The sequence below is a fragment of the Pipistrellus hanaki genome, assembly GCF_964339955.1.
Source record: "Pipistrellus hanaki genome assembly, chromosome: 6".
Lineage (NCBI taxonomy): Eukaryota > Metazoa > Chordata > Mammalia > Chiroptera > Vespertilionidae > Pipistrellus > Pipistrellus hanaki.
The window spans coordinates 26,643,511-26,669,098 of NC_140508.1; the positions used below are offsets into that span (position 1 = coordinate 26,643,511).

At 41.2% G+C, this 25,588-nt stretch overlaps 1 protein-coding gene across 2 annotated transcripts in view; it reads left to right on the top strand.

Annotated features, from left to right (window-relative positions):
* Positions 1 to 25,588, top strand: part of PAK5 (p21 (RAC1) activated kinase 5) — a 229,788-nt gene that overhangs the window by 201,720 nt on the left and 2,480 nt on the right. For both annotated transcript variants that reach the window (XM_084888174.1, XM_084888173.1), the window contains exons 5-9: positions 9,584 to 10,075; positions 12,608 to 12,741; positions 15,547 to 15,673; positions 21,367 to 21,492; positions 23,294 to 23,428. In XM_084888174.1, the coding sequence (XP_084744300.1) occupies positions 9,584 to 10,075; positions 12,608 to 12,741; positions 15,547 to 15,673; positions 21,367 to 21,492; positions 23,294 to 23,428 (1,014 nt within the window). The remainder of the gene's footprint in view (positions 1 to 9,583; positions 10,076 to 12,607; positions 12,742 to 15,546; positions 15,674 to 21,366; positions 21,493 to 23,293; positions 23,429 to 25,588) is intronic.

Sequence of the window (25,588 nt, forward strand, 5' to 3'; positions counted from 1 at the left end):
TCCTTCTCCTTCTCTTTCTATTTCTATTTCTATTTCTCTCTTTGTCTTTCTCATTCACTCTCTTTCTCTCTCTCTCTCTCAATTCAATAAAAAACCCTATATATCCTTATACGCATAACCCATGGACACAGACAATAATGTGCTGAAAGACTATATGGGGTAGAGACAGGGTGGAGGAAGATAAAGCAGGGTGGAGGGGGGAGTGAGGGATATCGGTAATAGTCAACAATAAGAAAAAGAACAACAACATATCCTCTGGTGAGGGTTTACCAAAGAAAAGATGAAGCCAAACAAAGCCCTGTAGTCCCATTCAGCCCTCAGAACTATCAAAAGGGCCACATGTGGAGGGAGAACACTTCCTATCCTCCCTGCCAGACAAGTCTGCCTCATAGAGAGGGAAAATGGCTGGAGATATTGTCCCCATGCACTTGTTTTTGCTCATTCTGATGCTCTCCAGGTACCAAGCAGCTGCCGGCTGGAGTGTGTTGTCTGGCTCAGCACATCCATTCGCTGTGCTGTCTCCAACCCCTGAGAAGCCCCCAACAAAATCAGCCCTGCCAGTTCTGAGCACATTCTGTGCTTCCTTGCACTGCACAGCCCTGTGAAGCAGGCTCTCTTGCTCTCTTCAGCCAGAGGAGGGAATGGGCTTTGAGAGGCTCACCAACAGCTGTGTCAGTCAGCTCAGAGCAGAGCTGGGACCCAGTTTTCTAGGCTCAGTCCCTTCACTGACATTGTACATCCCCGAATGGCATAGGAATAGCTTCTGTGGGCGCCAAGCCTTACAGGTTCCTTTTGACACATGCAGCAATGAGGTTCCCTTTGGGTTGCATTGTCCTGTCTCACTCTATAGCGGGATTTTGCAGTCTTGACACTATGCATGTTTAGGGCCAGATAATTCTTTGTGATGTGGGGCTGTCCTGGGCAAGTAGGATGTTTATTTGCATCCCTCACTCGTAACAACCAAAATGTCTCCAGACACTACCAAATGTCAGGGAGGAAGGAGGAGAAAACACAGCTCCAGTTGAGAACTACTGTTCTATGGCTCCTGTTTCTCCAGGACTTTTTGCAGCTAAGGCTCCCAGGGTTTGAGTCCTGATATTGTCCCTTATAACTGGGTGGATAAACTGCTTACCTGTGCCTCTACTTTTTTATCTATACAATGGGGATAAAAATCATCCCTGTCTTATCATGTGTGAGGGTTAAATTAATAACCACATAGCCTAATTAGTAATGCACAAAGTCTATATGCATCAGTCTACATGTGTAGTAGGTGGATGGGTGGCGGCTGTGATGTGGTGCTGAGGGTTACTCCATGCCAGCATTGTGCTAAGCATCTTACAGACAGTAACCAATTTAGAAGAATTCAAGATCATCTCTTTTACCATCAAGAAAAATGGAGAGCATTATACTAAATGAAATAAGTCAGGCAGAGAAAGATAAATATCACATGATCTCACTCATTTATGGAATATAATGAACAACATAAACTGATAAACAAAAACAGGTCCAGAGAAGCATTGATCAGACTGTCAAACCTCAGAGGGAAGGAAGGGAGGGTGGGGGTAAGGGTGAGAGATCAACCAAAAGACTTGAATACATGCATATAGGCCTAACCAATGGACACAGACAACAGCGGGGTAAGGGTATGAGTAGGATAGATGAGGAAGTAATGGGGGATAAGGACACACATGTACAATAATAACTTAATAAAGAATTTTTTTTAAGTACAAAAACAGTCGGGCTGGTGTTGCTCAGGAGTTGAGCATCGGCCTATGATCCAGGAGGTCACAGGTTTATTCATTTTTTTAAATTACCAGGGTTTGCCTATTTGTAGAGATCATAAACCACTTGTCTGAACTCTCAGTGTGATCTAGCCATATATTTTGTAAGGCAGGGAAGGGCATGACTATGTGCCTATGTAGGAATCCAATGCCATGGTGTGGGAGATTGGCTTGCAAAAAAACAAACAAACAAACAAACAAAAAAAACCACTAAGACTTTCTGCTTCAAGCAACTGGGAAATCCAGCAATTGTCTGACCATCCGAACTTCACTTAACTTCCTAAGCATCCTGCATTAGCGTCTTCAGTAGACACCTTGAAGCATTAGGCCCCGCCCCCCACAACAGTGATAATGCGTGCTTGCCTCTTACCGAAACAGTGCCAATTGTGTGCTGTGTCCCTTTGTCATCGGCCAGAGCCACTCTAACAGGGCTGCTCCATTTTGCAAGAGAAAAGAAGTAATCGGGAGGAAACTGACTGTGGTTGGGCACATGTCACAGTTGGGTCTCGAGCAGGGAGAGCAGCTACTGTTTAATAGGGTGCAATTGAAAATGGAACAATTCCCTAACACCCAGCGAGCCAAGAGGCAGACTGAAGCTCCCAGGACAGCAACCACTTCAGAGGGAGAAACAGGGGCTGGAAACTCAAGGATGGAGACACAGGAGCCCATCGGCTACAGGCCAGGCTGTCTGCCCCACCTGAGGGCCAGCAGCTTCCTGCCCGTGGCAGGGAGAATTTATCTGCGGAGCATAACCAAAGAGACTGATGAGAGTGAACACACGTGTGAGTCCCAGGGTCTAATGAATCCCCTTCCCCTCATCATCAGGCTCTAAAATGTCACTCCAGAGAAAGCAGTGACTGATTTTCCACAGAATTCTTTGCCTTTCCCACATCCAAGGCTGGTCCTGTTACATTTCCCATTGAGTCAAATGAGGACAATTTGAGATGTGCTCTCCTTGCTCAGGTAATAGAGGCCTGTGGCTCCCTCTTATCCCACATTTGATTTATGTGGAGCAAGCAGCACCCAGGCTGGCTTTGTCGTGTTGGCGATGAGCACTCTCTCTGCTCTGTTGTACCTGGAGAGGCGTATTGGAGCATCAAGCTCACGCACTGGAACTAGCCGCCTCGCAGCCCCCATCACTGCGCAGTGGGTGGAATGGCGACTCTCCATCCTTCACAGAACATTCCGCAGTCCTCATCCTGTGGGAGCGCATACACACACACACACACACACACACACACACACACACACACACACACACATGCTCGGTCCAGAACAATCCAGCCACGGCCCCTCTGTCACCGGTACAGAAGGCCACAGTGACAAATAGATGCTGAAGCAGAATTCCCACCCCCTTTCTTTTCTTTCTGCCCCCTCCCCCCACCAACCCTATTTTTCCAGCCTTGGCATAAAATGGTCAAATGATGTTCTACTGCAGAATTCAATTTCACAGTTCAGTTAGGTCCTTGATTACACTGCCAAATTCAGATTAATGTGCATTTAACTAACATGGATCAGGGGAATTCTGGCTGACAGCCAGCTGTAATCAGAGCTATTGATAGCTGTGTGGAGTTTTATGCCCTGTCCACCGCGGAGCACCACTGGTGAAATTGATTGATTAAATGAATTCATTGCTATAATTATGTTTAATTTTGATACATCACAAGCCTGTGTCTGACCCTATCCTTGGAGATGTTGTGTGCATTGTGGAAGGGTAGCTTGGCAGAGCTGTTAACCAGGAATTATTTACTTCCATGTAATACAGCCTTTTGTTTTTATTTTTTGTCCTTCTTACTTTTTGATTGGGTTTGAATAGAGCCATGAAAAAGCACATTTCTTTAAGAATTCATCTATATGGTATACTAAAAGGCCCCAGGAAACTAAACAATGAATGGATGTCATTAGCCATTTCAGAGAGAAAGGAAATCAAGACTGCCTGCACCATTCTTTCCGCGTTTTTAAAGGTCCCTGTACGGAGAATTCCTTCTTGGAAGGTATCCAATTTTCAGTGACAATTAGTGGCCTTGGAACAGCAGCTAAGCAGTTTAGCAGCTTGGTGATAATTTGCCCAAATGATCCAGTCTTCTCTTATTACATCTTGCCATATGGAAACCCCTTTCAAAAGTATGCAGACCATGGTCTCATTTCTTTATCACAAAACCACAGGGCTGCTCTCTTCAGAGGCAAGGGGAATAGACTTCTTAGTCTCTCTTCATTGTTTTCACTTCTGCGTAGCAGATTCCCAGCCCTGCTCTGGTTCCTGTGCCCTTCAAAGGTAAACTACTGGCTTAGATCTTTCGGAAATGGTTTGGGGTGTGGATGGTGGGAGGTTCATTAAATTTGTTTATTATATCCCTGTACCTGAATTCCACTGCACTGTGGAATTCAGCACCACATCTCTCTCACTATACTATAGGCCTGCTCATATGGACTCCAAATATACTCCTTTTTTGTCTTTTCTTCAGTATACTACAGGTTGTGGAAAAGGTTGCATAGTTCAAGCTTTACTCCTTCACAAGTCTTTCTTACATGCATGGATGTGTGTGTATGTGCAAAATAGTATCAATGGACGAGTTCATCCTTTATCTTTTACTCACTTCCAAATATAAGATATCATGGGAAAGACTATTTAGAGCAGGACAATTAAATAATTATAACAATTTAGGAACCATGTAAGAGCCAGGAAGCCTTGTTACAAAAAAAAAGCTTCGGCTGCCTTTTTTGGAAGAGTCCACAGAAGAATGTTTGAGCATTGTTGTAGCTGAACACAGCAGCAGAAATAAAAGTGACAGATTATGCACATAGATGATCATTTCAGTTTGCTCTGATGATTATTCTCTTTGTATATTTTGAGCTGATTTCTCTAAGCCAAAACTGTTTAAACACACACACACACACACACACACACACACACACACACACACGGTCTCTCCATCTTGGGAGTGCACACATATGGCTTTCCCTTTGTCCTTCTCCTCTCCCCTTCCCACCCCCACCCCCACCCCCACATTACCATTAGCTTCCTCACTTCCAAGCTGCCAAGGGCCCTTCCTTTAACTCCATAACTTGTTCCCTAAGCCCATTTCTTCTAGGAATGACATCTACCTCTGTAATATACCCAATACATGTTCTCTTGCAAAACAAAACAAACAAAAAACAAACAACTTAATTTTTCTTACATCTCCCTCCTCCCTCATTCATCATTTTCTGGCCCAGTTGTTTCATTCTGCTCCAGGCTTCTTAGACATCTGGGCCACATGAAACACCCTAACAGGCTTTAGCTCTGTAGTTGTCACTCCACTCTGCACTCACCTCTGTGCTGTCCCTCTCCACATTCTGATCATTTCAAGGGCCCAGGTCCTCAAGTAGCACTGTCTGGATTTGAATTCTAACTCTACTTAGCTTTGAGAACTTTGAAGGGCTTACATAAATTCATGGTGCCCCAGTTTTCTCATCTGTGAAATGAAACAATTATGGGGTCCATCTCATTGTGTTAGTTGAGGTTTAAATGCAACCATGAACATAAAGTACTTAGACCTCTGGCACATGGAAAGCACTCAGCAAATGTTAAGTATAGTTGTCATTGATATAATGTTATCCATCCTGCAAAAATAGACTTCTAGCCGGGACCGGTTTGGCTCAGTGGATAGAGCGTCGGCCTGCAGACTGAAGGGTCCAGGGTTCGATTCCGGTCAAGGGCATGTACCTTGGTTGCGGGCGCATCCCCAGTAGGGGGTGTGCAAGAGGCAGCTGATTGATGATTCTCTCTCATCGATGTTTCTAACTCTCTATCCCTCTCTCTTCCTCTCTGTGAAAAATCAATAAAATATATATTTTTTAAAAATAGACTTCTAACAGATAATTTGATATACGGAAGGAGCCCAATAAAACGTCCCTGCATCTTACTAAAGAAAGAGTGTCCAATCGTGAATATACACTTCAGGGAGGTGACAGCCAATTGTAGAAATGACAAGGCAGAGAAGAAAGCTGGCCTGTGATGTCAGTATGCCAAGCACGTGGGTCATCTAGATACTCTCCCACTGGGAGTAAAGGACTGACCTGAGCAAAAGAATGGGGTGATGTATGTAATCTCAGGGCTGTAGGGCCATATGCCTTGTATTACTTGGGAGCAGTTTCTCCTCCCTGAGCCTCAGTTTTGTCAACAATAAATTGCCCCTGCTTGACTGTCAGAGTAAAAAACCATCATGAATCCCACATTTGGGTCATTTAGACCCAACTGAGGGCATGGGTCAGTGACATGGTGGCCTCGAAAAGGGTCATGCATGCATTTCTCCTTCACAAAGTCAGCTGTTTACCTACCATCTCCTTGAATGGATGAAAGCCAGCAGGGAAAGTCACATGTTCCCTCAGTCTAGACAAGCAGTCTATTGTCCTTTGATGAGTACACCTTGAGTTTGGCTCAAAAAATTGTCTTTTGTGATAATGGTTGCTCCTCATCCATTACTTTTTGTAGAGTCCACAGCAGGCATGAAAAACAATAGTACTGTTTTCTCGCACAGACCTAATTTCAGAAACGTTTAGCTCCCGGCGAATGACTCCTCATTCTGTATGACTAAAAAGTGCTCCATTCACGCAGGCAAGCGTCTCTTCTTTATGCCACATGCCTGCTGTTAACCTAGATCCTGACAATGCTGCTGATGCTCAGTAAAGAAGAAAGGTGGCCCAATGCAGTATGGAGTAGTGTTTGTGATTCCTAAAGGATGGAATTTCTTTATTTTTAAAATAATTGATATACTAGAAGCTTGCTTCCTCTCACAGTCCGGGAGTCCTCAGGGGTGGGAGGCAATGCAGCAATCAGGGGAAGGTGACGCCCCCATCACACCTCTGCTGCTGCCACTGCCAGCAGCTCAAGCTTCAGCTGGCCCTGGTTACCTGAGACTCGGGTGGCCCTGAGGGGCCGGGAGGGCTGAGGAGACTGGGGGACTCCAGAGGCAGGCAGGGATGAGAGGACTGGGCACTGCCATCTTGTGGCTGTGGGCACCGCCATATTTGAGGGTGGGGTCAGTTAATTAGCATATTCCCTCCTCATTGGAGGTGTGTGGTCAATTAGCATACCTCCTCTTTATTAGATAGGATATGTATATTTTTTAGAGAGAGAGGAAGGCAGAAGAGAGACAGATAGGAACATTGATGAGAGAGAAACATCAACCAGCTGCCTCTCACACACCCCCTACTGGGGATCAAGCCTGCAACCTGGGCATGTGCCCCTGACCAGGAATCTAACCAGCAGTCTATTGGTATACAGGCTAATGCTCAACCACTGAGCAACACTGCCAGACCAATTTATTTATTTCATGGGGCTTGTTCCTTCACTTCAACCAGTTGCTGCTTGAATGGCACCCCCTCAGGGCAGAAAGCACTTTTCGGTCCAGTATGGCACCTCCTTCCTCTCAGCCCTCTCACTCTGCTTTATATTTCTTCATATCACTTATCACTACTGAACCACATACTATCTATATATTGGTTTATGTATTTATCCTTTGTCTCCTTCTCTAGAATATAAGCTCCAGGAGAGCAGAAATACCATGCAATTTTATTATAACTGAACTTTCTCACTGTACCTGCAATAATGCCTATCACATCATAGTTGCTGGAATAAATGAATCAATGAATATACTGTCTGGGAGCAATTAATCTATTTAGAAGAGTGCTATCCAATAGAACTTCCTGCAGCGATGGAAATCTCTACCCATGCTATTGATGCAGTGACTATTTAAAAATGCTCAAAATGTAGCTAATATGACTAAGGAATTGAAGTTTTATCTTCATTTCATTTCATTTATGTTGATTTTAATTAAATAGTCACATGTGGTCAGTATCCACCATATTAAAGTAGACCTAGATCTTTGGGATGGATTGGGTGAGGAGGTATGTAAATGTTATTCCATGTACATCCCAGTAGAGTGGTGGAGACTTTCTGAGGCACTGTGTTAAGAAGAAGCCTGAGGGCCCATCAACAAATCTTTAGCATCTTCTATGTATCTGGCACTCTGCTGTCACCAGCATCTTACAGAAAGAGTTCATTGATCAATAGCACTTTCTGCCCTGAGCAATGAGGTGAACGCAGTATGTGGTATATTTCCCATCCCTCATTTCAATCACTCCAGGGTGACTCCTTCTGATGCCTGAGACAGGATGATTGCTGGAACCTATACCTAGTGTCATACAAGCCTCTCGCTGGCTTTCCCTACTCTTGCTGTGTCTGTCCTCCCCATTTTCCTGCAAGTTCCCTTAATCCACACTCTTCCAATCAGACTGGAATGTTCTTTGTTGGTATCTCTTTTAGGGCTGACCAAATTTCTCTTTCACGCATAACTCCCTGCAAATTTTGGCTTTTTGTACTTATTTAGTGAGAACATTGCATATGTTTAGCTTAATGCTCTACACCAGCCTCCCTTACCCATGATTTTACTTTCTGTGGTTTCAGTTGTCAACCACCGCCTGAAAATATTTAATGGAAAATCCCAGAGGTAAACAGCTTATAAGTTTTAAATTGAATACTATTCTGATTGGTATGATGAAATCTCATGCCATCCCACTCTGTCCCACCAGGGACATGAATCATCTCTCTGTCCAGTGTCTCCAGGCTGTATATATTCCACCATTCCCATTAGTCACTTAGTAGCTGACTTGGTTATCAGATCAACTGTCTCAATATCACAGTGCTGATGTTCAAGTAACCTTTACTTTACTCAATAATGACCCCAAAGTGCAAGAGTAGGGATGATGACAGTTTAAATATACCAAAGAGAAGCTGTAAGATGCTTTTCATTTTATTTTATTTTTATTTATTTATTTATTTATTTATTTATTTATTTATTTATTTTAGTGAAAAGGTATGTATGTAGAGGGGAAAACAGTAAGAATTGTGTTCTGTACTACCGAGAGTTTTAGGCATGTATCCTTGGAGTATGAGGGGGGACTACAATATAAAAAACTATCAGTAAGGAGCCATGTTTTCCCTTTTATGTGCATGCTAGATTTTGTGTGTGAATAGTATATAGTACTCTTTAGTATGGAGATTCAGGAAGGGGTGTGTGTGTGTGTGTGTGTGTGTGTGTGTGTACAGAGATAGAGATTTTAAGGGATTCGTTTATGTTATTGTGGGGGTTGAAAGTCTAGAATCTGATTAACTGGTGGGCAGGCTAGAAATTCTGGTGGGAGTTAATGTAGTCCTAGGTCCAAGGGCCATCTAGATTAAAAAATCCATTCTCTTTGGATGACCTCAATCTTTCTCTTAAAGCCTTCAGCTGATCAGATGCAGCCCACCCACTTAAGGAGAGTAATCTGTTTTACTCAGCCTACTGACTTAAATATTAATCTCTTAGATTACCTTTACTGTATTATTGGGGCTGGTGTTTGACCAAGCAGCTGGGTACTATAGCCTAGCCAAACTAAAACATGAAATTAGCCATCATATGTTTAGTTATAAAGCTTGGTCATAAAAAATTATCTTTTATTGGTATTTTCCTCTCCTCTGTCTCACTTCATAACTCCAGAGATATGTCCCACTCAGTACTTGCATTCAAATCCAGTTCTCAGAGTCTGCTTCTGGAGGATTTGATTGGGAAAAAGAAAGAAAGAGGCTGGATGGGGAGATTGGAGGTCAGATAAAAGGTGGGATCAAAGATGACCAGGAACTTGAAAGGTGAGCCTCACCCATGATCAGGTGTGCAGTGGCGCTCTTCATTCAGACCAGCCATGTGTTCGCGCCCTAACCAACTGGCTGTGGCATTCAGATGTAACAGACGGATATTCTCCATCCTTGTCTGTCTCTCCAGGTGGATTACGATCGAGCACAGATGGTTCTCAGCCCTCCACTGTCAGGGTCCGACACCTACCCCAGGGGCCCTGCCAAACTACCTCAAAGTCAAAGCAAAGCGGGCTATTCCTCAAGCAGCCACCAGTACCCATCTGGGTACCACAAAGCCACCCTGTACCACCACCCCTCCCTACAGACCAGCTCACAGTACATCTCCACCGCTTCTTACCTGAGCTCTCTCAGCATCTCATCCAGCACCTACCCCCCACCCAGCTGGGGCTCCTCCTCAGATCAGCAGCCCTCTCGGGTGTCCCACGAACAGTTTCGGGCTGCCCTGCAGCTGGTGGTCAGCCCAGGAGACCCCAGGGAGTACTTGGACAACTTTATCAAAATCGGGGAAGGGTCGACCGGCATCGTGTGCATCGCCACCGAGAAACACACAGGGAAACAAGTTGCAGTGAAGAAAATGGACCTTCGAAAGCAGCAGAGACGAGAGCTGCTTTTTAATGAGGTAGATGGCATGTCTGGATCATTCTTTCCCACTTACATAACACTTATTTCCCATTTCAAGAATAGTACATGTTAGGACATCAGAAAACAGTGAAAATATAAACTAAAAAAATAGCGTTTCCCATAATCCTTCCCTCTGGTTTCTTTCTATGCACTTCATGTGTATAAGCTACTGTGCCAAGCATTGATCTGGTGTGATTCTCACAACTCTGTGAAACAGAAAGATGTCATCACTATAGCAACAAGGGAATCTGGACTCTATGTAGTTAAATGGCTAGCCCACAGTCATACAGCAGGTGGATGTCAGATTTTAAAGCCTCATGCTACTCTATGTAGGGAAATATATATATATATATATATATATATATATATATATATATATATATACACAAAGGACATGGAATGTAATTTTTTTTTACATCACAATAAACCAAGGTGAATTTAACAGTGGACTAATGATCATTTTTTAGGAACTTTAAAACGTTTTTCCTAACTATAGAGATAATGATTTTTTCCTGTAGAAGATACAGAAAATTTATTTTTAAAAGCTTCATAATTCTACAACCAATATATATGCCATGCTAATATTTCAGTATTTTCTTTCTATATTTTTTCTACTTAGAGAAATGGTATATAATTTCCAGAGAATTTGTACCAATTTGGACCTCACCAGTGGTCCTGTTTTACCCTCACTAGCATTGGATGCTATCTTGTTTTCTCTGTTAATCTGATAGACATAAATAAATTTTGCTGCTTTAATTGACATGTTATTACTAGTGAAGCTGAATCTATTTTTAAATATTTATAACCCATATTTATACTTTTCATTGACTTGAATGGCCTTTGAACTATTTTTAATTAGAGTGGTAGCACTTGTTTATTGATTTGTAGTAAATCTTGATATATTAAAGAATTAACTCTTTCTGTCTATTTGTTGCACCTATTTTTTCACTTTCTTATTTTACCTTTTATATATATATATATATATATATATATATATATATATATATATATATATATTTGATTTTTTTACAGAGAAGAAGGGAGAGAGATAGAGAGTTGAAACATCAATGAGAGAGAAACATCGATCAGCCTCCCTACAGGGGATGTGCTCGCAACCAAGGTACACGCCCTTGACTGGAATCGAACCTGGAACCTTTCAGTCCTGACGCTCTATCCACTGAGCCAAATCGGTTTCGGCTCTTGTTTTATTTTTAAACTTGTGTATCGCTTGAGAGTTCCCAAATGTACATAGTTAGAAAAAATAAACACTTGTGTCTAGGAACAAAACATTTTGGAGTGTTTAATGATTTTATGGGAGGTCTTGAAGAGAGAGATGAGCTTTTGTAGATGAGAAATCTAAGTCTTAAAGATATCAAGTCATGATTTCAATGCTAGATAACAAGTCAGTCTTTAGCAATGAATGTACCACCTACTTATAGCTCTCAAACAATAAACAGACATTGTAAAAATGCAATCATCTGCGACTTTGGAGCCTTCAGTGGAGGCTCATGTGAAGCCACCAGAAGCCCCACAGATCTCTATCTCCCAAGGTGTTCATTTTCCCCCATGCTCTGAACCTCGCAGACAGCACCAGGAGAGTGGGCTTCACCTTCTTCCCAGTCCACAATTCCTGATGTCTGCAATGTATTTCTTACAATGCCAGAACAGACAGGGCAAATATAACTTTACATAAACAACTCTATAATTTATTATTCAATGCTAATTCCAAAAATGTCAGCAGAAGCAGCCATAGGGCACTAATTCCTGGAGGCTTTCTCCAGCAAACAGACTCCAGTTATCCTTTTGATGCCTGAGTCATACTTGCCTTTATCTTCCAGATTCATCCTCTATGTTCAGCCCAAACCTCTCTCAAATTCACCCAGACCTTCTCCTAAGAAGTGAAGTTTGGTCCAGCCAGTGTGGCTCAGTGGTTGAGTGTGGAACTATGAACCAAGAGGTCATGGTTCCCAGTTAGGGCACATGCTGAGGTTGGGGGCTCAATCCCCAGTAGGGAATATGCAAGAGGTAGCCGATCAATGATTCTCATCATTGATATTCCTCTCTCTCCCTTTCCCTCTGAAATCAGTAAGAATATTTTTTTTAAAAAATTTTTTAAGTTGCCCCACCTCTAGTAACTGTTTACTTCATTCACTTGTGAGACTCACAATTTACTCACTTACCATGAGTTAGTGATACTGTACCAGGTTAACAAACCATAGAGTGTGAATGGTGCCTTCCAAAGGAGATCCTTAGGGATATCTTACCATATTTCCCCAGAACAGGAAGCTCAGCCCCCTCTGTGGTTGCATCCTTTGTCCTGGGTCTGCCTCCTATTCTCACTTCTTCTTTTCACCAACCGCCCACCAATGCCTGGTTGACCTTCCATTTTCTCTAAATTTGCTGACTTGATTGCCTTTATTTATAAAAGCTACTATCAATCTGTTGTGCTCACAGCACAAATGTCACCCCAAGTGAACAGGAAGCCACATTTCACTGTCACAACTAAAAAAGTCTCTTTCCATTTGCTCAGGTTGTGATAATGCGGGATTACCACCATGACAATGTGGTTGACATGTACAACAGTTATCTTGTCAGTGACGAGCTCTGGGTGGTCATGGAATTTCTAGAAGGTGGTGCCTTGACAGATATCGTCACTCATACCAGGTAAGTTGTTTTTTTATTATCCAGACAAGCAATGCAAGATATTTGTTATTCTCCTCCATGGTGAAGCCACAATGACTATCCTATGAACTCTTCATAAATTGTAAGCACTTTGAAGGCAAGGTCATGACTACCCTCTTCCTCTATATTCCCCAGGTGCCTATTATAATATCCTATATGTATAGTTCATTCATTCAATTAACACTCTCCTTTCCCTTCAGAAGTTCGTTAATGTCAATTGATTTTAAAAATCACCAAGCTTCCAAGAATGAAGTTTTGGCGATGAATAGTAGAATTTTCCATTTCTACCTACAGGCAGATATCTAAAACTGAGTTCGTTCTCCTGAGTTGACATGCTAAATGTTGACACACCAAGGGTACCTGGGGAAGGAAGAGGCAGATGGAAGATCAGTCAAAGTTTTTTGTCTTAATAACAAACCTATATTACACAGAAAAATTCTTCGATTCTGTTTTTAAAGAGTCTTGCAAGTAGTTAATTGCCATTGTAATTACTTAGTATGTACTTCCCTGATATGATAGCTGTGGTCGTTTCATCAAGTATTTATCCATCACTTTTTATGTATTAGACTGTTTCTGATATGCTGGTATACAAAAGACACAAAAGAATATGGCTGAGAACCATTCCCTCAAGGAAGTCACAGATTAGAAACAAATACTTATACTACCTGTGCAGAATTAGAAAGATGTATGTAGGCAGCATAGAAGAATTCCTGAATGTCTCTATCAGCGAGTATCAAGAAAGATTTCTAAAACAAAACAAAACAAAACAAAAAAAACAAAAAAAAACGGGGGGGGGGGAGTATCTGAGATGGGTTTTGAGAAATAAATAGGATTTCACTAAGACAGAAAGTGAGACAAGGGCATTGAAGTCAGAGGAAAGAGCAAATGCTAAAGCAGTGCTTCTCACATTTTAATATGCAAATCACCTGTGGGTCTTATTAAAAGACAGACCCTGATTCTGTGGAGAGAAGTAATACTCTGTGTTCTAAAAAGCTCCCGGGTGATGCCCAAGCTGTTCATTCATGGACCACACTTGGAGAAACAATGTTCTAAGGAACAGATAAAAATGTTACATTTGGGGAACTTTAAGTTTAGTCTTGCTGGTAAGTAAAGTGCCAAAGAGTTAGGGTTGTCATGAAGGAGAGTCATTGGATATAAGCTAATTTCACTGAAATGGCACCCAAATCATTAGTGAATCCAGATGAAAAACAATAGCAAGCATTAGGAAACCCTGTGAAGAAAATATATGCTACTGTTTCTCCATTAAAATGAGGCAAAATTTTTATTATGACCTCTGCAGCTCTTCAGCTGCAGTAGACCATTTCAAAACCAAAGGACACTGAAGCTTTTTCACCAACATTTCAGTGGGCACACTCTGCAGTAGAGCCATTGACATGCCCACGCCTAAAATACATAAGATAATCTTAATTTGCAGGAACAAATATACTGAAGAGACCTAAGAACAAGACAAATATGACTTACATATAAAACAACTAAAGGCCCAGTGCATGAAATTAGTGCATTGGGGGTGGGGGTCCATCAACCCAGATTGAGAGAGGGCACAGGCTGGGCCAAGGGACCCCACCAGTGCACAATTGGGGCTGGGGAGGGACATGGGAGGTTGACCAGCCAGGGAGGGACCATGGGAGGGTTCCAGGGTGTGTCCAGTCCTTCTCACTCAGTCCCAATGTCCGGACCCCAGCCGCAAGCTAACCTACCTATTGAAGCATCTGCCTCGTGGTGGTCAGTGCACATCATAGGGACTGCTCAACCTGTTAGTTGTCTGCCCTGTGGTGGTTAGTGCACATCATAGTGAGCAGTTGAGCGCCTTAGCATATCATTAGCATATTATGTTTTGATTGGTTGAATGGCTGACCAGACATACGGACACTTAGCATATTAGGCTTTTTTATAGAGGGTTAATAAAAATATATCTAAAAGAGAGGTTTTCTTTCTTGCCCTAGGGAGCTTACAATGGCAATCCATGTCTCTAGAGTTCTCCTTCAGTCAAGGTTTTTTTTCAATCCCTATTTTGTAACAAATGAATAAGCTCAGATAGATTCTGTCAAGGAAGTCCCAGGTTAGAAATAACTACCGCACAGCACCTGTGCAATCTCCTCTGAAACCAGAGGAGCATAGGCCTGGTCCTGTACTTGCCTTTCTCATTCCCATGACCCATCTATTACAGGATCATCCGTTCACACTCAGTTATTAGTAGCTTAGCAGGTCCAATGTCCTTGACAGAAGGACCTGAAGCATGAAAAACCTCCAGTTCCCGAAGGAGGGCGAGGGAGGGCTAGTGAGAGGCAGGGAGAGTCCCAGAGATCCAAAGGCCACTTTGTCTGAGCCCAGTCTTGGAGAGAACTGTGGCTGTTCCCATTTCCAAGGTAAGTAAAAAGAGACCCAAAGAAGTTAAAGGACTTGCTCAAGGTCACCTAGCAGATACACCTGGAACCTTGGTGCTATTCAGTGCACTCCCTCTGTAGGACCCAGGAGGTTTGGCAACACCTAAGGAATTGCCTAGAGGTGTGCAAGGTAGTGCATTTGCAGTAATGACCCAGAATCCAGCAAATGAGGGTCTTTTGCCCTTGGCTTATATTTGACCCCTGGCATCCTCGTACCCAGCCTTAGGTCCTGCAAATCAAATGCCAATGACTTCCTTTTCTTTGCCTATAGATTTTCCAAGCATGGGCTGATTCACTAGCACTCAAGAGAGCCACCTCTTTTGATCATTTCAAGGATGTTCTTAAATCTGTCCTTGTTCCTTAAATGTTGTTTCCTTTCTAGAATGAATGAAGAACAGATAGCTACTGTGTGTCTGTCGGTTCTGAGAGCTCTCTCCTACCTTCACAACCAAGGAGTGATTCACAGGGACATAAAGAGTGACTCCATCCTCCTGACAAGCGATGGACGGGTAAGATCTTCCTGTTCGGCCCCTCAATGCTTTGCCTTGTCACTTTGTCTTAGGTATTGTTCTCCTATGAACACTTCTTATTACACTAATTTTTTAGTCAGAAGTCGCCCACTGCCCTTCCCAGAAGGCTTACAAAAAGGAAATTACCATCCTATGTGTCATCCTGTTAGTCAGAATTACCTGTGACTTGAATTTGATGGATAATTTTTCACATTAACAATGAGAGTAGAAAGTTATAGAAACTATAGGATTTTTATTTATTTATTTATTTGCCATGCTCCCATTTTTTGTTGGCGGAGACCTTTTCTAGGGCTTTGTACACCCTGTTCTCATGACTATGCGTGTCTGCAGTATCCATCAGAATCCCTGCAAGAAACAGATGTCAAACTGCAGTGCGCGATTTGAGGAGCCTTTAATAAGGTGTGGGCAGATGCAGAAAAGTGAGGGATGAGAAAAGCGCATGAATATTAGTGTGGTGCTCAAGAATGGAGCGCCACTCTTACTGGAAGGGGTGAGGTGGGGAACTGGTTACTAGAACCTGGAAATAGAGGTTGTTGTGTGAAGAGAGCCCCATGGCAGGAATCTGATCTTCGGTGGAAGCCAGACCACAGGGAACCTGTACTGTTGCATTAGATGAAGCCCTCGGGAGCCAGGCTCAAAAGCATCCATGCAAAAACCTGGGGCAGATGCAAAAATTCTTTTTAAAATTTATTTATTAAATATTTTAGTCAACATAAGCCCATGCAAAGTCCTGGAAGAGTGTATGCAATTTACAGAATGTGGGTTTTACCTTGTGTTGTAAACCTGGAGCTATCTTATGCATAGACTCTTTTGCCTCACCTTCTATATTTTTATGGAGTCTCTGATTCCGAGCCAGGACACATAAAATGGATAGGACCTCAGGTTTAAACAACAGTTTTCTCTGAGCTCTAAGCTCTAGTTTGATGTCTGGTCCTCCCCGCCCCCCCGGAACAAGCTCCATCTCCTCTTTTTAGGGGGCAGACAGTGTGCTAGTTACAGTTCTTTTAGCCTAACTGTATTAGTGGAACTAAGGTGGTTTCCTAGGTAGACACATTGTACAATAAAATGAGGCTCAGCTTAGAGTCTATGTGATTTGCTTTTAAGATCTACTTACAATGCCTTATTATAGTCATTAGTTTAGTTCTCATTATCTACTTGCAGATTTATTTGTACGAATGTTGTGTGTAATTATGTTCTTTTAGAATATTTTCTCTTTTATGTACTTGGATGAGTAAAAAAAATTATGCAGAAGCACTTACACTCCTACAACAGAACAAGCCTAGCTTTCCAAGTGTCGAGTTTTCTTTTCTCATCTTACATTTTGTCAGGGAGATAATTATTAGTCTGGCAGGTTTAGGGTCTTTTTTTAATGTCCGAAAAGAGAAAGACACACTAGAGATAGTGACATTAAAAACTGCCAATACCACCGAAACCGGTTTAGCTCAGTGGATAGAGCATCAACCTGCGGACTGAAGGGTCCAGGGTTCGATTCCGGTCAAGGGCATGTACCTTGGTTGCAGGCACATCCCCAGTAGGGGGTGTGTAAGAGGCAGCTGATCAATGACTCTCATTGATGTTTCTAACTCTCTCTCTCCTTTCCTCTCTGTAAAAAATCAATAAAATATATATTTTTTAAAAACTGCCAATACCAAAATTCAAATGCACTCACCTCCTTAATTATGCAGATCTCTTAAATTTACAGGCAAATAAAATGTATTGGCCAAATTGTTCCTCCTCTTCCATCTGTGTAGTGGGGTTACAAATTTACTCATACTCAAGCTTTGGAAATCACTGCAGACACACACACACATACACACACAATTACAATTTTATTGGTTTTAAAAACTAACCTAGACTTCTAGACAAAACTCCAATTTTAAAAATCTTTTAAATTTTAATCAGTTAGATTTGGTATGCTTAAATATTTAAATTGTCTATCAAAGTTCAACCACATTATTATAAGGTTTAAGTGATACCTTTAAAACCCCAGTCTTTAAAACAACCTCCTACCTCTTCACTCCTAGAACCCCCATCTTTCTCAAGAAAGTTCTGGAAGGACAAGGGACAAATGTGGATTATGGGACCTCAGGGTGAAGTAGATAGACTATCTTCTTGTTCCTCTCTGGTCCCTGTCTTGACAAATCTGGCCTATTCTGTTACCTGGAAAAGTGACCACTGAGGGTTAACAGGTTCCGTCAGCTTCTGGGCTTTTCAGGAGAGTGCCTCTGTTGTTCCTCACAACTCCAGCCTCCTGCCACAAGGCTTGAAAGCCATCCTTGGGGCTGCCTCCTCATGTCAACCATAGACTTGTGCTGGGCATTTCTCCATTCTCTCACAGATTTGGTGGAGCTTTTGGATTCCTGCACACTACACAAAGATCATCTTCTTTGTTTCCGTGAGGGTATATGCTATTCAGATATTTAACTATCAAAACCGCTGTCTTAAAAAGTCAATGATGCTTTCATGGAAATTGGTAACATTGCTTCAGTTCACTCTCTTCATGGAGGTCATATTGGGCATAGCCAAGGCTAGTGTTCAACGAGTATTTGCTAGTATACTTATTATTAAAATGTTGCAATATTTTAATGCTTATTGGTTAATGCCCACTGTTTTAAGCCATTGGAGTATCTGACCCCTTTTGCCTCATTAAGCATGGTAATGCCTCAAGATAACTTCAGAATACCACTTAACTTTATGGCTAGATTCTGATCAGTCTAGATGAAGATGATTAGTAAATATTTTGAATATTGCTTCTGAAAACAGATGCATGTGGCTTCTCCTCTCCCTTCTTTGTGTGGGGATTTATGCTATTCAGATATATCATCACTTGGAATGGTGGGAAGTAATGTATAATTAAGAGTTGAGTACTGACATAATCAAATCGCTGTTCCTTTGTTCTCTTCTGAAAATAATCCCAGGCTAACAGGGATGGAGTGTAGGAATTTTTACTTCTCTGAATTGTAGACTCATTTTAAAATAGGGAAACAAGCGTCATGGACCAACTGCCATAGCCCAGAGCTCTCTTCTTCATACCATAGGGAAATCTGTGTTTGGCTCTTTATGTTTCAAAGCAATTGATAAAATCACCTCTCCACTAAACCAACTTTTTCTAGCATGTATCTGAAGGATTCTAATCTCCTTCCCTTCCAAACCACACCACACTGACATTGGCCTGATTAAGGAGAAGATCATGAATAAGGAAATGGAAGAAGAAAAAAAAATATTAATAATTTCCAAACCATTACCCTAATTCAGTGGTTGGCAAACTCATTAGTCAACAGAGCGGCAAACTGCGGCTCATGAGCCGCATGTGGCTCGTGAGCCGCAGTTTGCCGACCATTGTCCTAATTCATCCATAATTTAACTTTGATTCTAGATACAGCTGTCTTCAATAAGCAAAACAATTATTATAGAGTACCAATGTGTCTATTACATGACCTGCTATAATATATATATATGTGTGTGTGTGTGTGTGTGTGTGTGTGCATGTCAATATAAAATCAAATCTATCTAGTAGCATGTGTGTTTTGGTGTCTACTACTTTCCCAGCTTTTGAGGCTTCACAAGTGAAAGGCAGAGCTGCTTCCCTTGAGGAATATCATTTCTATCCAGAGGGACAAAAATCAGCATCAGAAAACAATTCAAGATTGAGTGCTGAGTTCTCTCTCAGATTTGGAAAGGGAGAGGTCAGTATAGGCTTCTGAGAACAATTTTGGGGGATGTGGATTTTGAAGTATGCATAAGGACTGAATATACTTTCTGACTAAGATGAGGAAAAAAGCAAAAATATCTCCTCTCACCAATCCTTTTTTAACATCAGATTAGAAGTACTAGCTAATGCAATAAGACAATAAAAAATAAATGTGTATACACATTAACAGTTGATAGCTCAATTTTGAAAATAAAATGCATTTTAATAAACACTGCCTTTATAATTATTCAAAATGTGCATATGCACTTTTTTGGACAACCTATATATGCATATTTAGAAAAAAAGAAATAAAATTAATTTTGTTCATAGGTGACATGATGGTCTATGTAGAAAATCCAAAAGAATCAACAAGAAAAATCCCTGGAACTAATAAACAATTATATCAAGGTTTCAAGATTTATAATTAATATATACAAGTCACTTTCCTATATTCCAGCAATGAACAAGTGGAGTTTGAAATTAAAAAAAAACAATGCTATTTATATACTTAGGTATAAATCTAACAAAATATATACGTGATCTATGTGTGCAAAACTCTGATTAATAAAGTCAAAGAACTAAATCAAAGGAAAGATAGTCTATGTTCGTGGTTAGGAAGAGTCAATGTTGTCAAGTTGCAGTTCTTCCCAACTTAATCTATAAATTCAATGCAATCCCACTCAAAATCCCAGCAGTTATTTTATTATATTCACAAACCAATTTTAAAGTTTATGCATAGCATCAAAAGATCAATACAATATATAGCAAATATTGAAGGATAAGAACAAAATCTCATGACTAACACTGCCACACTGTCAGCTTTCTAGATGGTATTGACAAAAGAGCACATAAATAGACCAATGGAACAAAATAAACGCCCCAGAAATATGCCCCCAAAATTATATTCAGCTAATTTTTGACAAGAGAGTAAAGACAATACAATGAAGCAAAGATGGTCTTTTCAACAAATGGTGAGAAAAACACTGGATAGGTACATGAACAAATAGACAGAGGCGTTATATCCTTCACCAAAATTAGCCCCATATGAAAACAAAGACTAGATGAAGTAGAGGTTTAGAATGGGGGACAGAAATCTGCATTGAGCATGGAAGGCAAAAGTATGTTAAGCAAGAGTATCTAAAAAGAGAAGAGGTGAGAGTTTGGACTTGAACCCTAGGTAGCCCAATATTAAAGGTATAGGCAGCAGATGTAGAGCCAGAGAAAAGGCTGATGTGCACATTGGTAACTTTGTCATGAACAAAGGAAGAAAACAAAAAGAAAAGGGAAGCCAATATTTAAATCATCCTATGTAAATGAGGCCTTACAATAATCCACACACAGAAATAAGTTTGGTTATTTGAATCTCTCATGTTACCGTAGAAATCCAAATGTGTTCAATGCACAAGAACCTTCCCTGCAGTAACAGTTTGTACAAAACTCTCATTGAGAATAGCAATTTATTTAAACTTCATCTGTTGTGGGTTTGAATTTTAACGAATTTGTTGCTTTTAGAATATTGAATGTGCAAATTTGTTTTTGTTTCCTTATTTTATAAAAGATATAAGCACCAGGAGTTTAAAGATATAAACTCTTATAGTGGGCCATGAGAGTTTTTCTACTAAAGTGGCTCATGCTTTCCTAATAAAAGGGTCTGACAACCCCTCTGCCAATAGTATTTCCAAGGCCTATTAATGAGACTTTTGTTTTTTTAAAATATATATTTTCTTGATTTTTTACAGAGAGGAAGAGAGAGGAATAGAGAATTAGAAACATCGATGAGAGAGAAATATTGATCAGCTGCCTCCTGCACACCCCCCACCAGAATCGAACCTGGGACCCTTCAGTCCGCAGGCCGACGCTCTATCCACTGGGCCAAATTGGTTTTGGAAGAGACTGTTTTGTTTTTAATGTGAAAGTTTCCATATATTTCTACATCTCCAAGCCAGCACTTTTACGTTTGTTGCTTTTCTTGCCTTTCCAGATAAAATTATCGGACTTTGGTTTCTGTGCTCAAGTGTCCAAAGAGGTACCGAAGAGAAAATCATTGGTTGGCACTCCCTACTGGATGGCACCTGAAGTGATTTCTAGGCTACCTTATGGGACGGAGGTAAGGGAATGACATCGATAGAAAGAGGTAGGGTTTGGATAGGCTCAGGGATGGGATATAGTGGTTCTTAGGGTGTTAGTGACCAGAAGCAATCAGGGTGATGACTTTTGACTCTATATTTGACCCCTATTTACTGGACTTGTTACAGAGTAGGTTGTGGCAGAGAGAGAATGGCAAGCTCTGAGAATATTGTCACAACACTGACCAAAAAGAGTTTATTGAGATCCTACCATGGACATTGATTCAAATTCTGATCCCACCCTTGGTGGCGAGCATTCACAGAGCAAGGTAATGCAACTAGAAAAGTGGCCGGATACACACACAGATGAGCAGGTGTGATGATTCAAAGGATAGAGGGTCAGAGAAAAATCCACAAAATGGAGGTAATAATTGGATGAGAAATAATGTTTTCCCATAGGAAAAAAAATCACATAGGAATATTACATTTCAAAATATGGCACAATTTCTCTTTCCTCTGGAATGGAAACAATTGCTCATTATTTCTTAAGGGATCTTAACCACATGACAACAGGGGACTTTCTGGAGAGGGACTAGTGTGAGTAGAAGCTCTAAAGCATGCAAGGCAACACACACAGAGAGCAAGGAGCTCACTCCTGGGCTGGCAGTGTTCCCACATGTTATGGTGCAGAAGGTGATGCTAAGAGAGGAGAAGCGTAGAAGAGGTGGCATGAATCAATGAGCTGAGGCTATTGGCATAAGCTAAGGTGGGCTGTGCCCTCTTTCCCTTGTTTGCTTGCCCTTGGATGAGCGCTCAACTTATTTTTCTCCCTGTGGTTCCAAGAGCATAAATTCTCATTGAAGGTCACTGAAAGGTTAAAAGAAGAATGCAGCTAACTGATAAGCAGTGTAATGAGGCTGTAACAGGGAAGTGACTGTAACTGGGGATTTATGGCTCAGCTAGGGCTTCCCATTGTCCTGGCTCCCCATTCTTTACTCAGAAAGAATTGCTTGTCATATTCTCCTCTTCTTTTCCCCTGAAAATGGTTTTATAAAACAGGGCTTTGTGCCTGCTGTTTCAAGATGATAAGATGCAAAAGAAAGAACCCCGAAGTATATGTGTGGGGAGAACTATTTTTAAAAACCCAATCAATACAAGAATCAGAATATTTTGTGTTGTGCAATGTAGCTCTTTGGAGTTTGTTATGAATATGTCCAAAACTCTTATTTTTTATAGTTTAAATATATAACTTTCTTCTTGATGTTCAAAACAAAATGTTGCATGCTCTCCTCACCTGCCCCGATAGATAGTTAATCACCAACGTCAACAGGGTAAAAAAATAAAGTTCAAATCCTCAGAATGTTAGGACACTCCTGTGTACATAATTATCAGAGTCTTCACTGAATCTGAAAAGCAAATGAAATCCATTAGTGAATACTTGATAACTCAGTGTTTCAGCCTGCATATCTGTGTTGTAACTGTTGGGATATTGTAAAAAAAAAAAAAAAAAAAAAAAAAAAAAAAAAAAAAAAACCACATTGCCTGGGCAGTGGTTGAGCATGGACCTATGAACCAGGAGGTCACAGTTAGATTCCTGTTCGGGGCACATGCCCAGGTTGCGGCTCAATCCCTAGTGTGGGGCATGCAGGAGGCAGCTGGTCAATGATTTTCTCTCATCATTGATGTTACTATCTCTCTCTTCTTATCCCTTCCTCTCTGAAATCAAAAATAAAAAAACACATTAATTTGTGAATAACTATTAATCTTTTTGGTTCCCTGGAGACATCCAACATTGCAAAGTGTTCTCCTTGCCTCAAATAACCAGTGGGCTGTGCCTAACAGGTGGACATCTGGTCTCTGGGGATCATGGTGATAGAAATGATTGATGGCGAGCCCCCCTACTTCAATGAGCCTCCCCTGCAGGCAATGCGGAGGATCCGGGACAGTTTACCTCCTCGAGTGAAGGACCTACACAAGGTGAGAGGCGGCATCTGTTGCTGAAGTTCAAAATCATTCTTGGATTTATCAGTCTCCCTGAAGTTTTAAAGACTAGCACATCAGATCCAGGAGTAGATCCTGGTTTACAGTCAGGGACTTTCCATTAGAGTCACTTGGATTCAAATATCTGCTCTTCCTGTTCACTCACTAGCCAAGGGATTCGGCCTCTCCATCTTTGAAGTTCATTTGTAAAATGGGCCAAGGTTGGCTCCACTCTCCCAGGATTGGCTAGAAGAGGAAACTCAACACTCCCTCACTGAGTCCGGCTACATGCCAGGAACTGTTCTAATTGCTGGGGATATCACAGTGTCCTGACTCTCACAGAGCTTGCATTCTAGTTGGGAAGCCAGGTAAACTACAAATAAATGGTTGAACAAAATCATTTCAGAGATTGATCCATGCCATGAAGCAAATAAAGCACTGGAATGTGATGGAATGTGCAGGTGAGGGTACTGGAGCTTGTTTAGGTTAGAGTGAAAGTAGCCCTTTCTGCGGAGGGATGACCCAAATTGGAAAGAATGGGCAAATCAAACAAAGATCTGGGAGAAACATGTCCCAGGCAGAGAGACAAGTGAAAGTCCCAAGCCAAGATGGGAAATTTATATGCTGAGAAAGTGAGCAAAGAGAAATGATGGTGTTAAAAAGGTAGGCAGGGCTATACCAGGCAGGGCAATGAAGGACATGGTCCAGGGATGATGTAGTCTTTCCTGTTTTCCAAGTAGGGCCATCCTCAGGAAAAAATGATGTTAAGTTGAAGAACCATCACTGAGGTGACCACCAGTGGGGGCAGGGCTTTCTGAGAAGGTCATTCCACAGCACCAGTCCTCTAAACACTGACCCCACATCCACCTCCTCTCCCATCTCCCTCACAGCCAAAAGAAGGGGGTGGAGGGTAGAGCTGCCTTGTAGGGAGACTAGGAGACTAGTTTGTAATGATAGCATTTCTTCTTCTCTCTTCCCTATCTTAGGGAAGAGCCCCGCTAGAATTACTCATATATATTGTGAGGACCAGGCAAAAAAAAAAAAAAAAAAAAAGGAGACTGAATTGAACAGGAGTTTGAAAAGCTTATGCATTGGGCTAAAATTAAATAATGAAATGTGGTTAAAATAGTATGTCATCAAAATAGCCCCACACCCACTATGAACGAGTGTGATGTTCTCCAAATTCAAGTACAAAAACAGCTTTAGTCTGACTGGTCAAAACCTGGAAACTGCCCCAGGCCGTTTCCCAAATGGATACGTAATACGTGGTGTGTGAATACCAGACGGCAATGAGGAGGCTAGGACTTTTGCTGCACAGGGATGAGTCTCACAGACACAATGAAGAGTGAAAGAAGCCAGAGAGGAAAGCTGACAGCCTATAACTATATGACTCCATTTCTGTAAAGGACAAATGCAGATGAAATTCATTGGTGCTATTGGAGGTCAGGCTGGTAGTGAGCCTCTGCAGGCAAATGGGTATTGATGGGAAAGGGGCCCACGGTAGCCTTCTAAAATGAGCAATGTTCTATATTTGTATCGAGGAGGAAAGAAAATAGGTGTAAATATATGTTAAAAACAAAAAAAAACCTACTGTGAAATATGTACTTAATGTTTACACACTTGAATGTATGTAAGCTGTTCCTCAAAATTAAAGGGAAAGAAACTCAAGGGGAAAAAATGCTATCCTTGTGAGATATCCTTGCAGGAAACAAGTTCCTTCACAAAAGGGGATTTCACAAAGACCTGATGATTGAAGTTGTTAGGAAAATAAAACTAGTGCATGCTTATACCACACTTCATTAAACAAGTGTGACCAGTGCTGCATATAGTATGCACCTTATAATAGCTGCTACCACTCTTACCGTTATATTTTTGTTTAGTAAATAAATTGTCATTCTTTGTTGCATTACCATTCACTCCTATTATTTCAAACATGAAAAAGGTAAGGAAAACATCATGTGTTAATAATGATAATACCTGCTTTTGCTTCCACAACATCTTTCTCCTCAAGCTGATTTTCTGGAATGATGGGTAGAGTGATTTTTTAAAATATATATATATATATATATATATATATATATATATATATATATATATATATATTATTGATTTTTTTTACAGAGAGGAAGAGAGAGGGATAGAGAGTTAGAAACATTG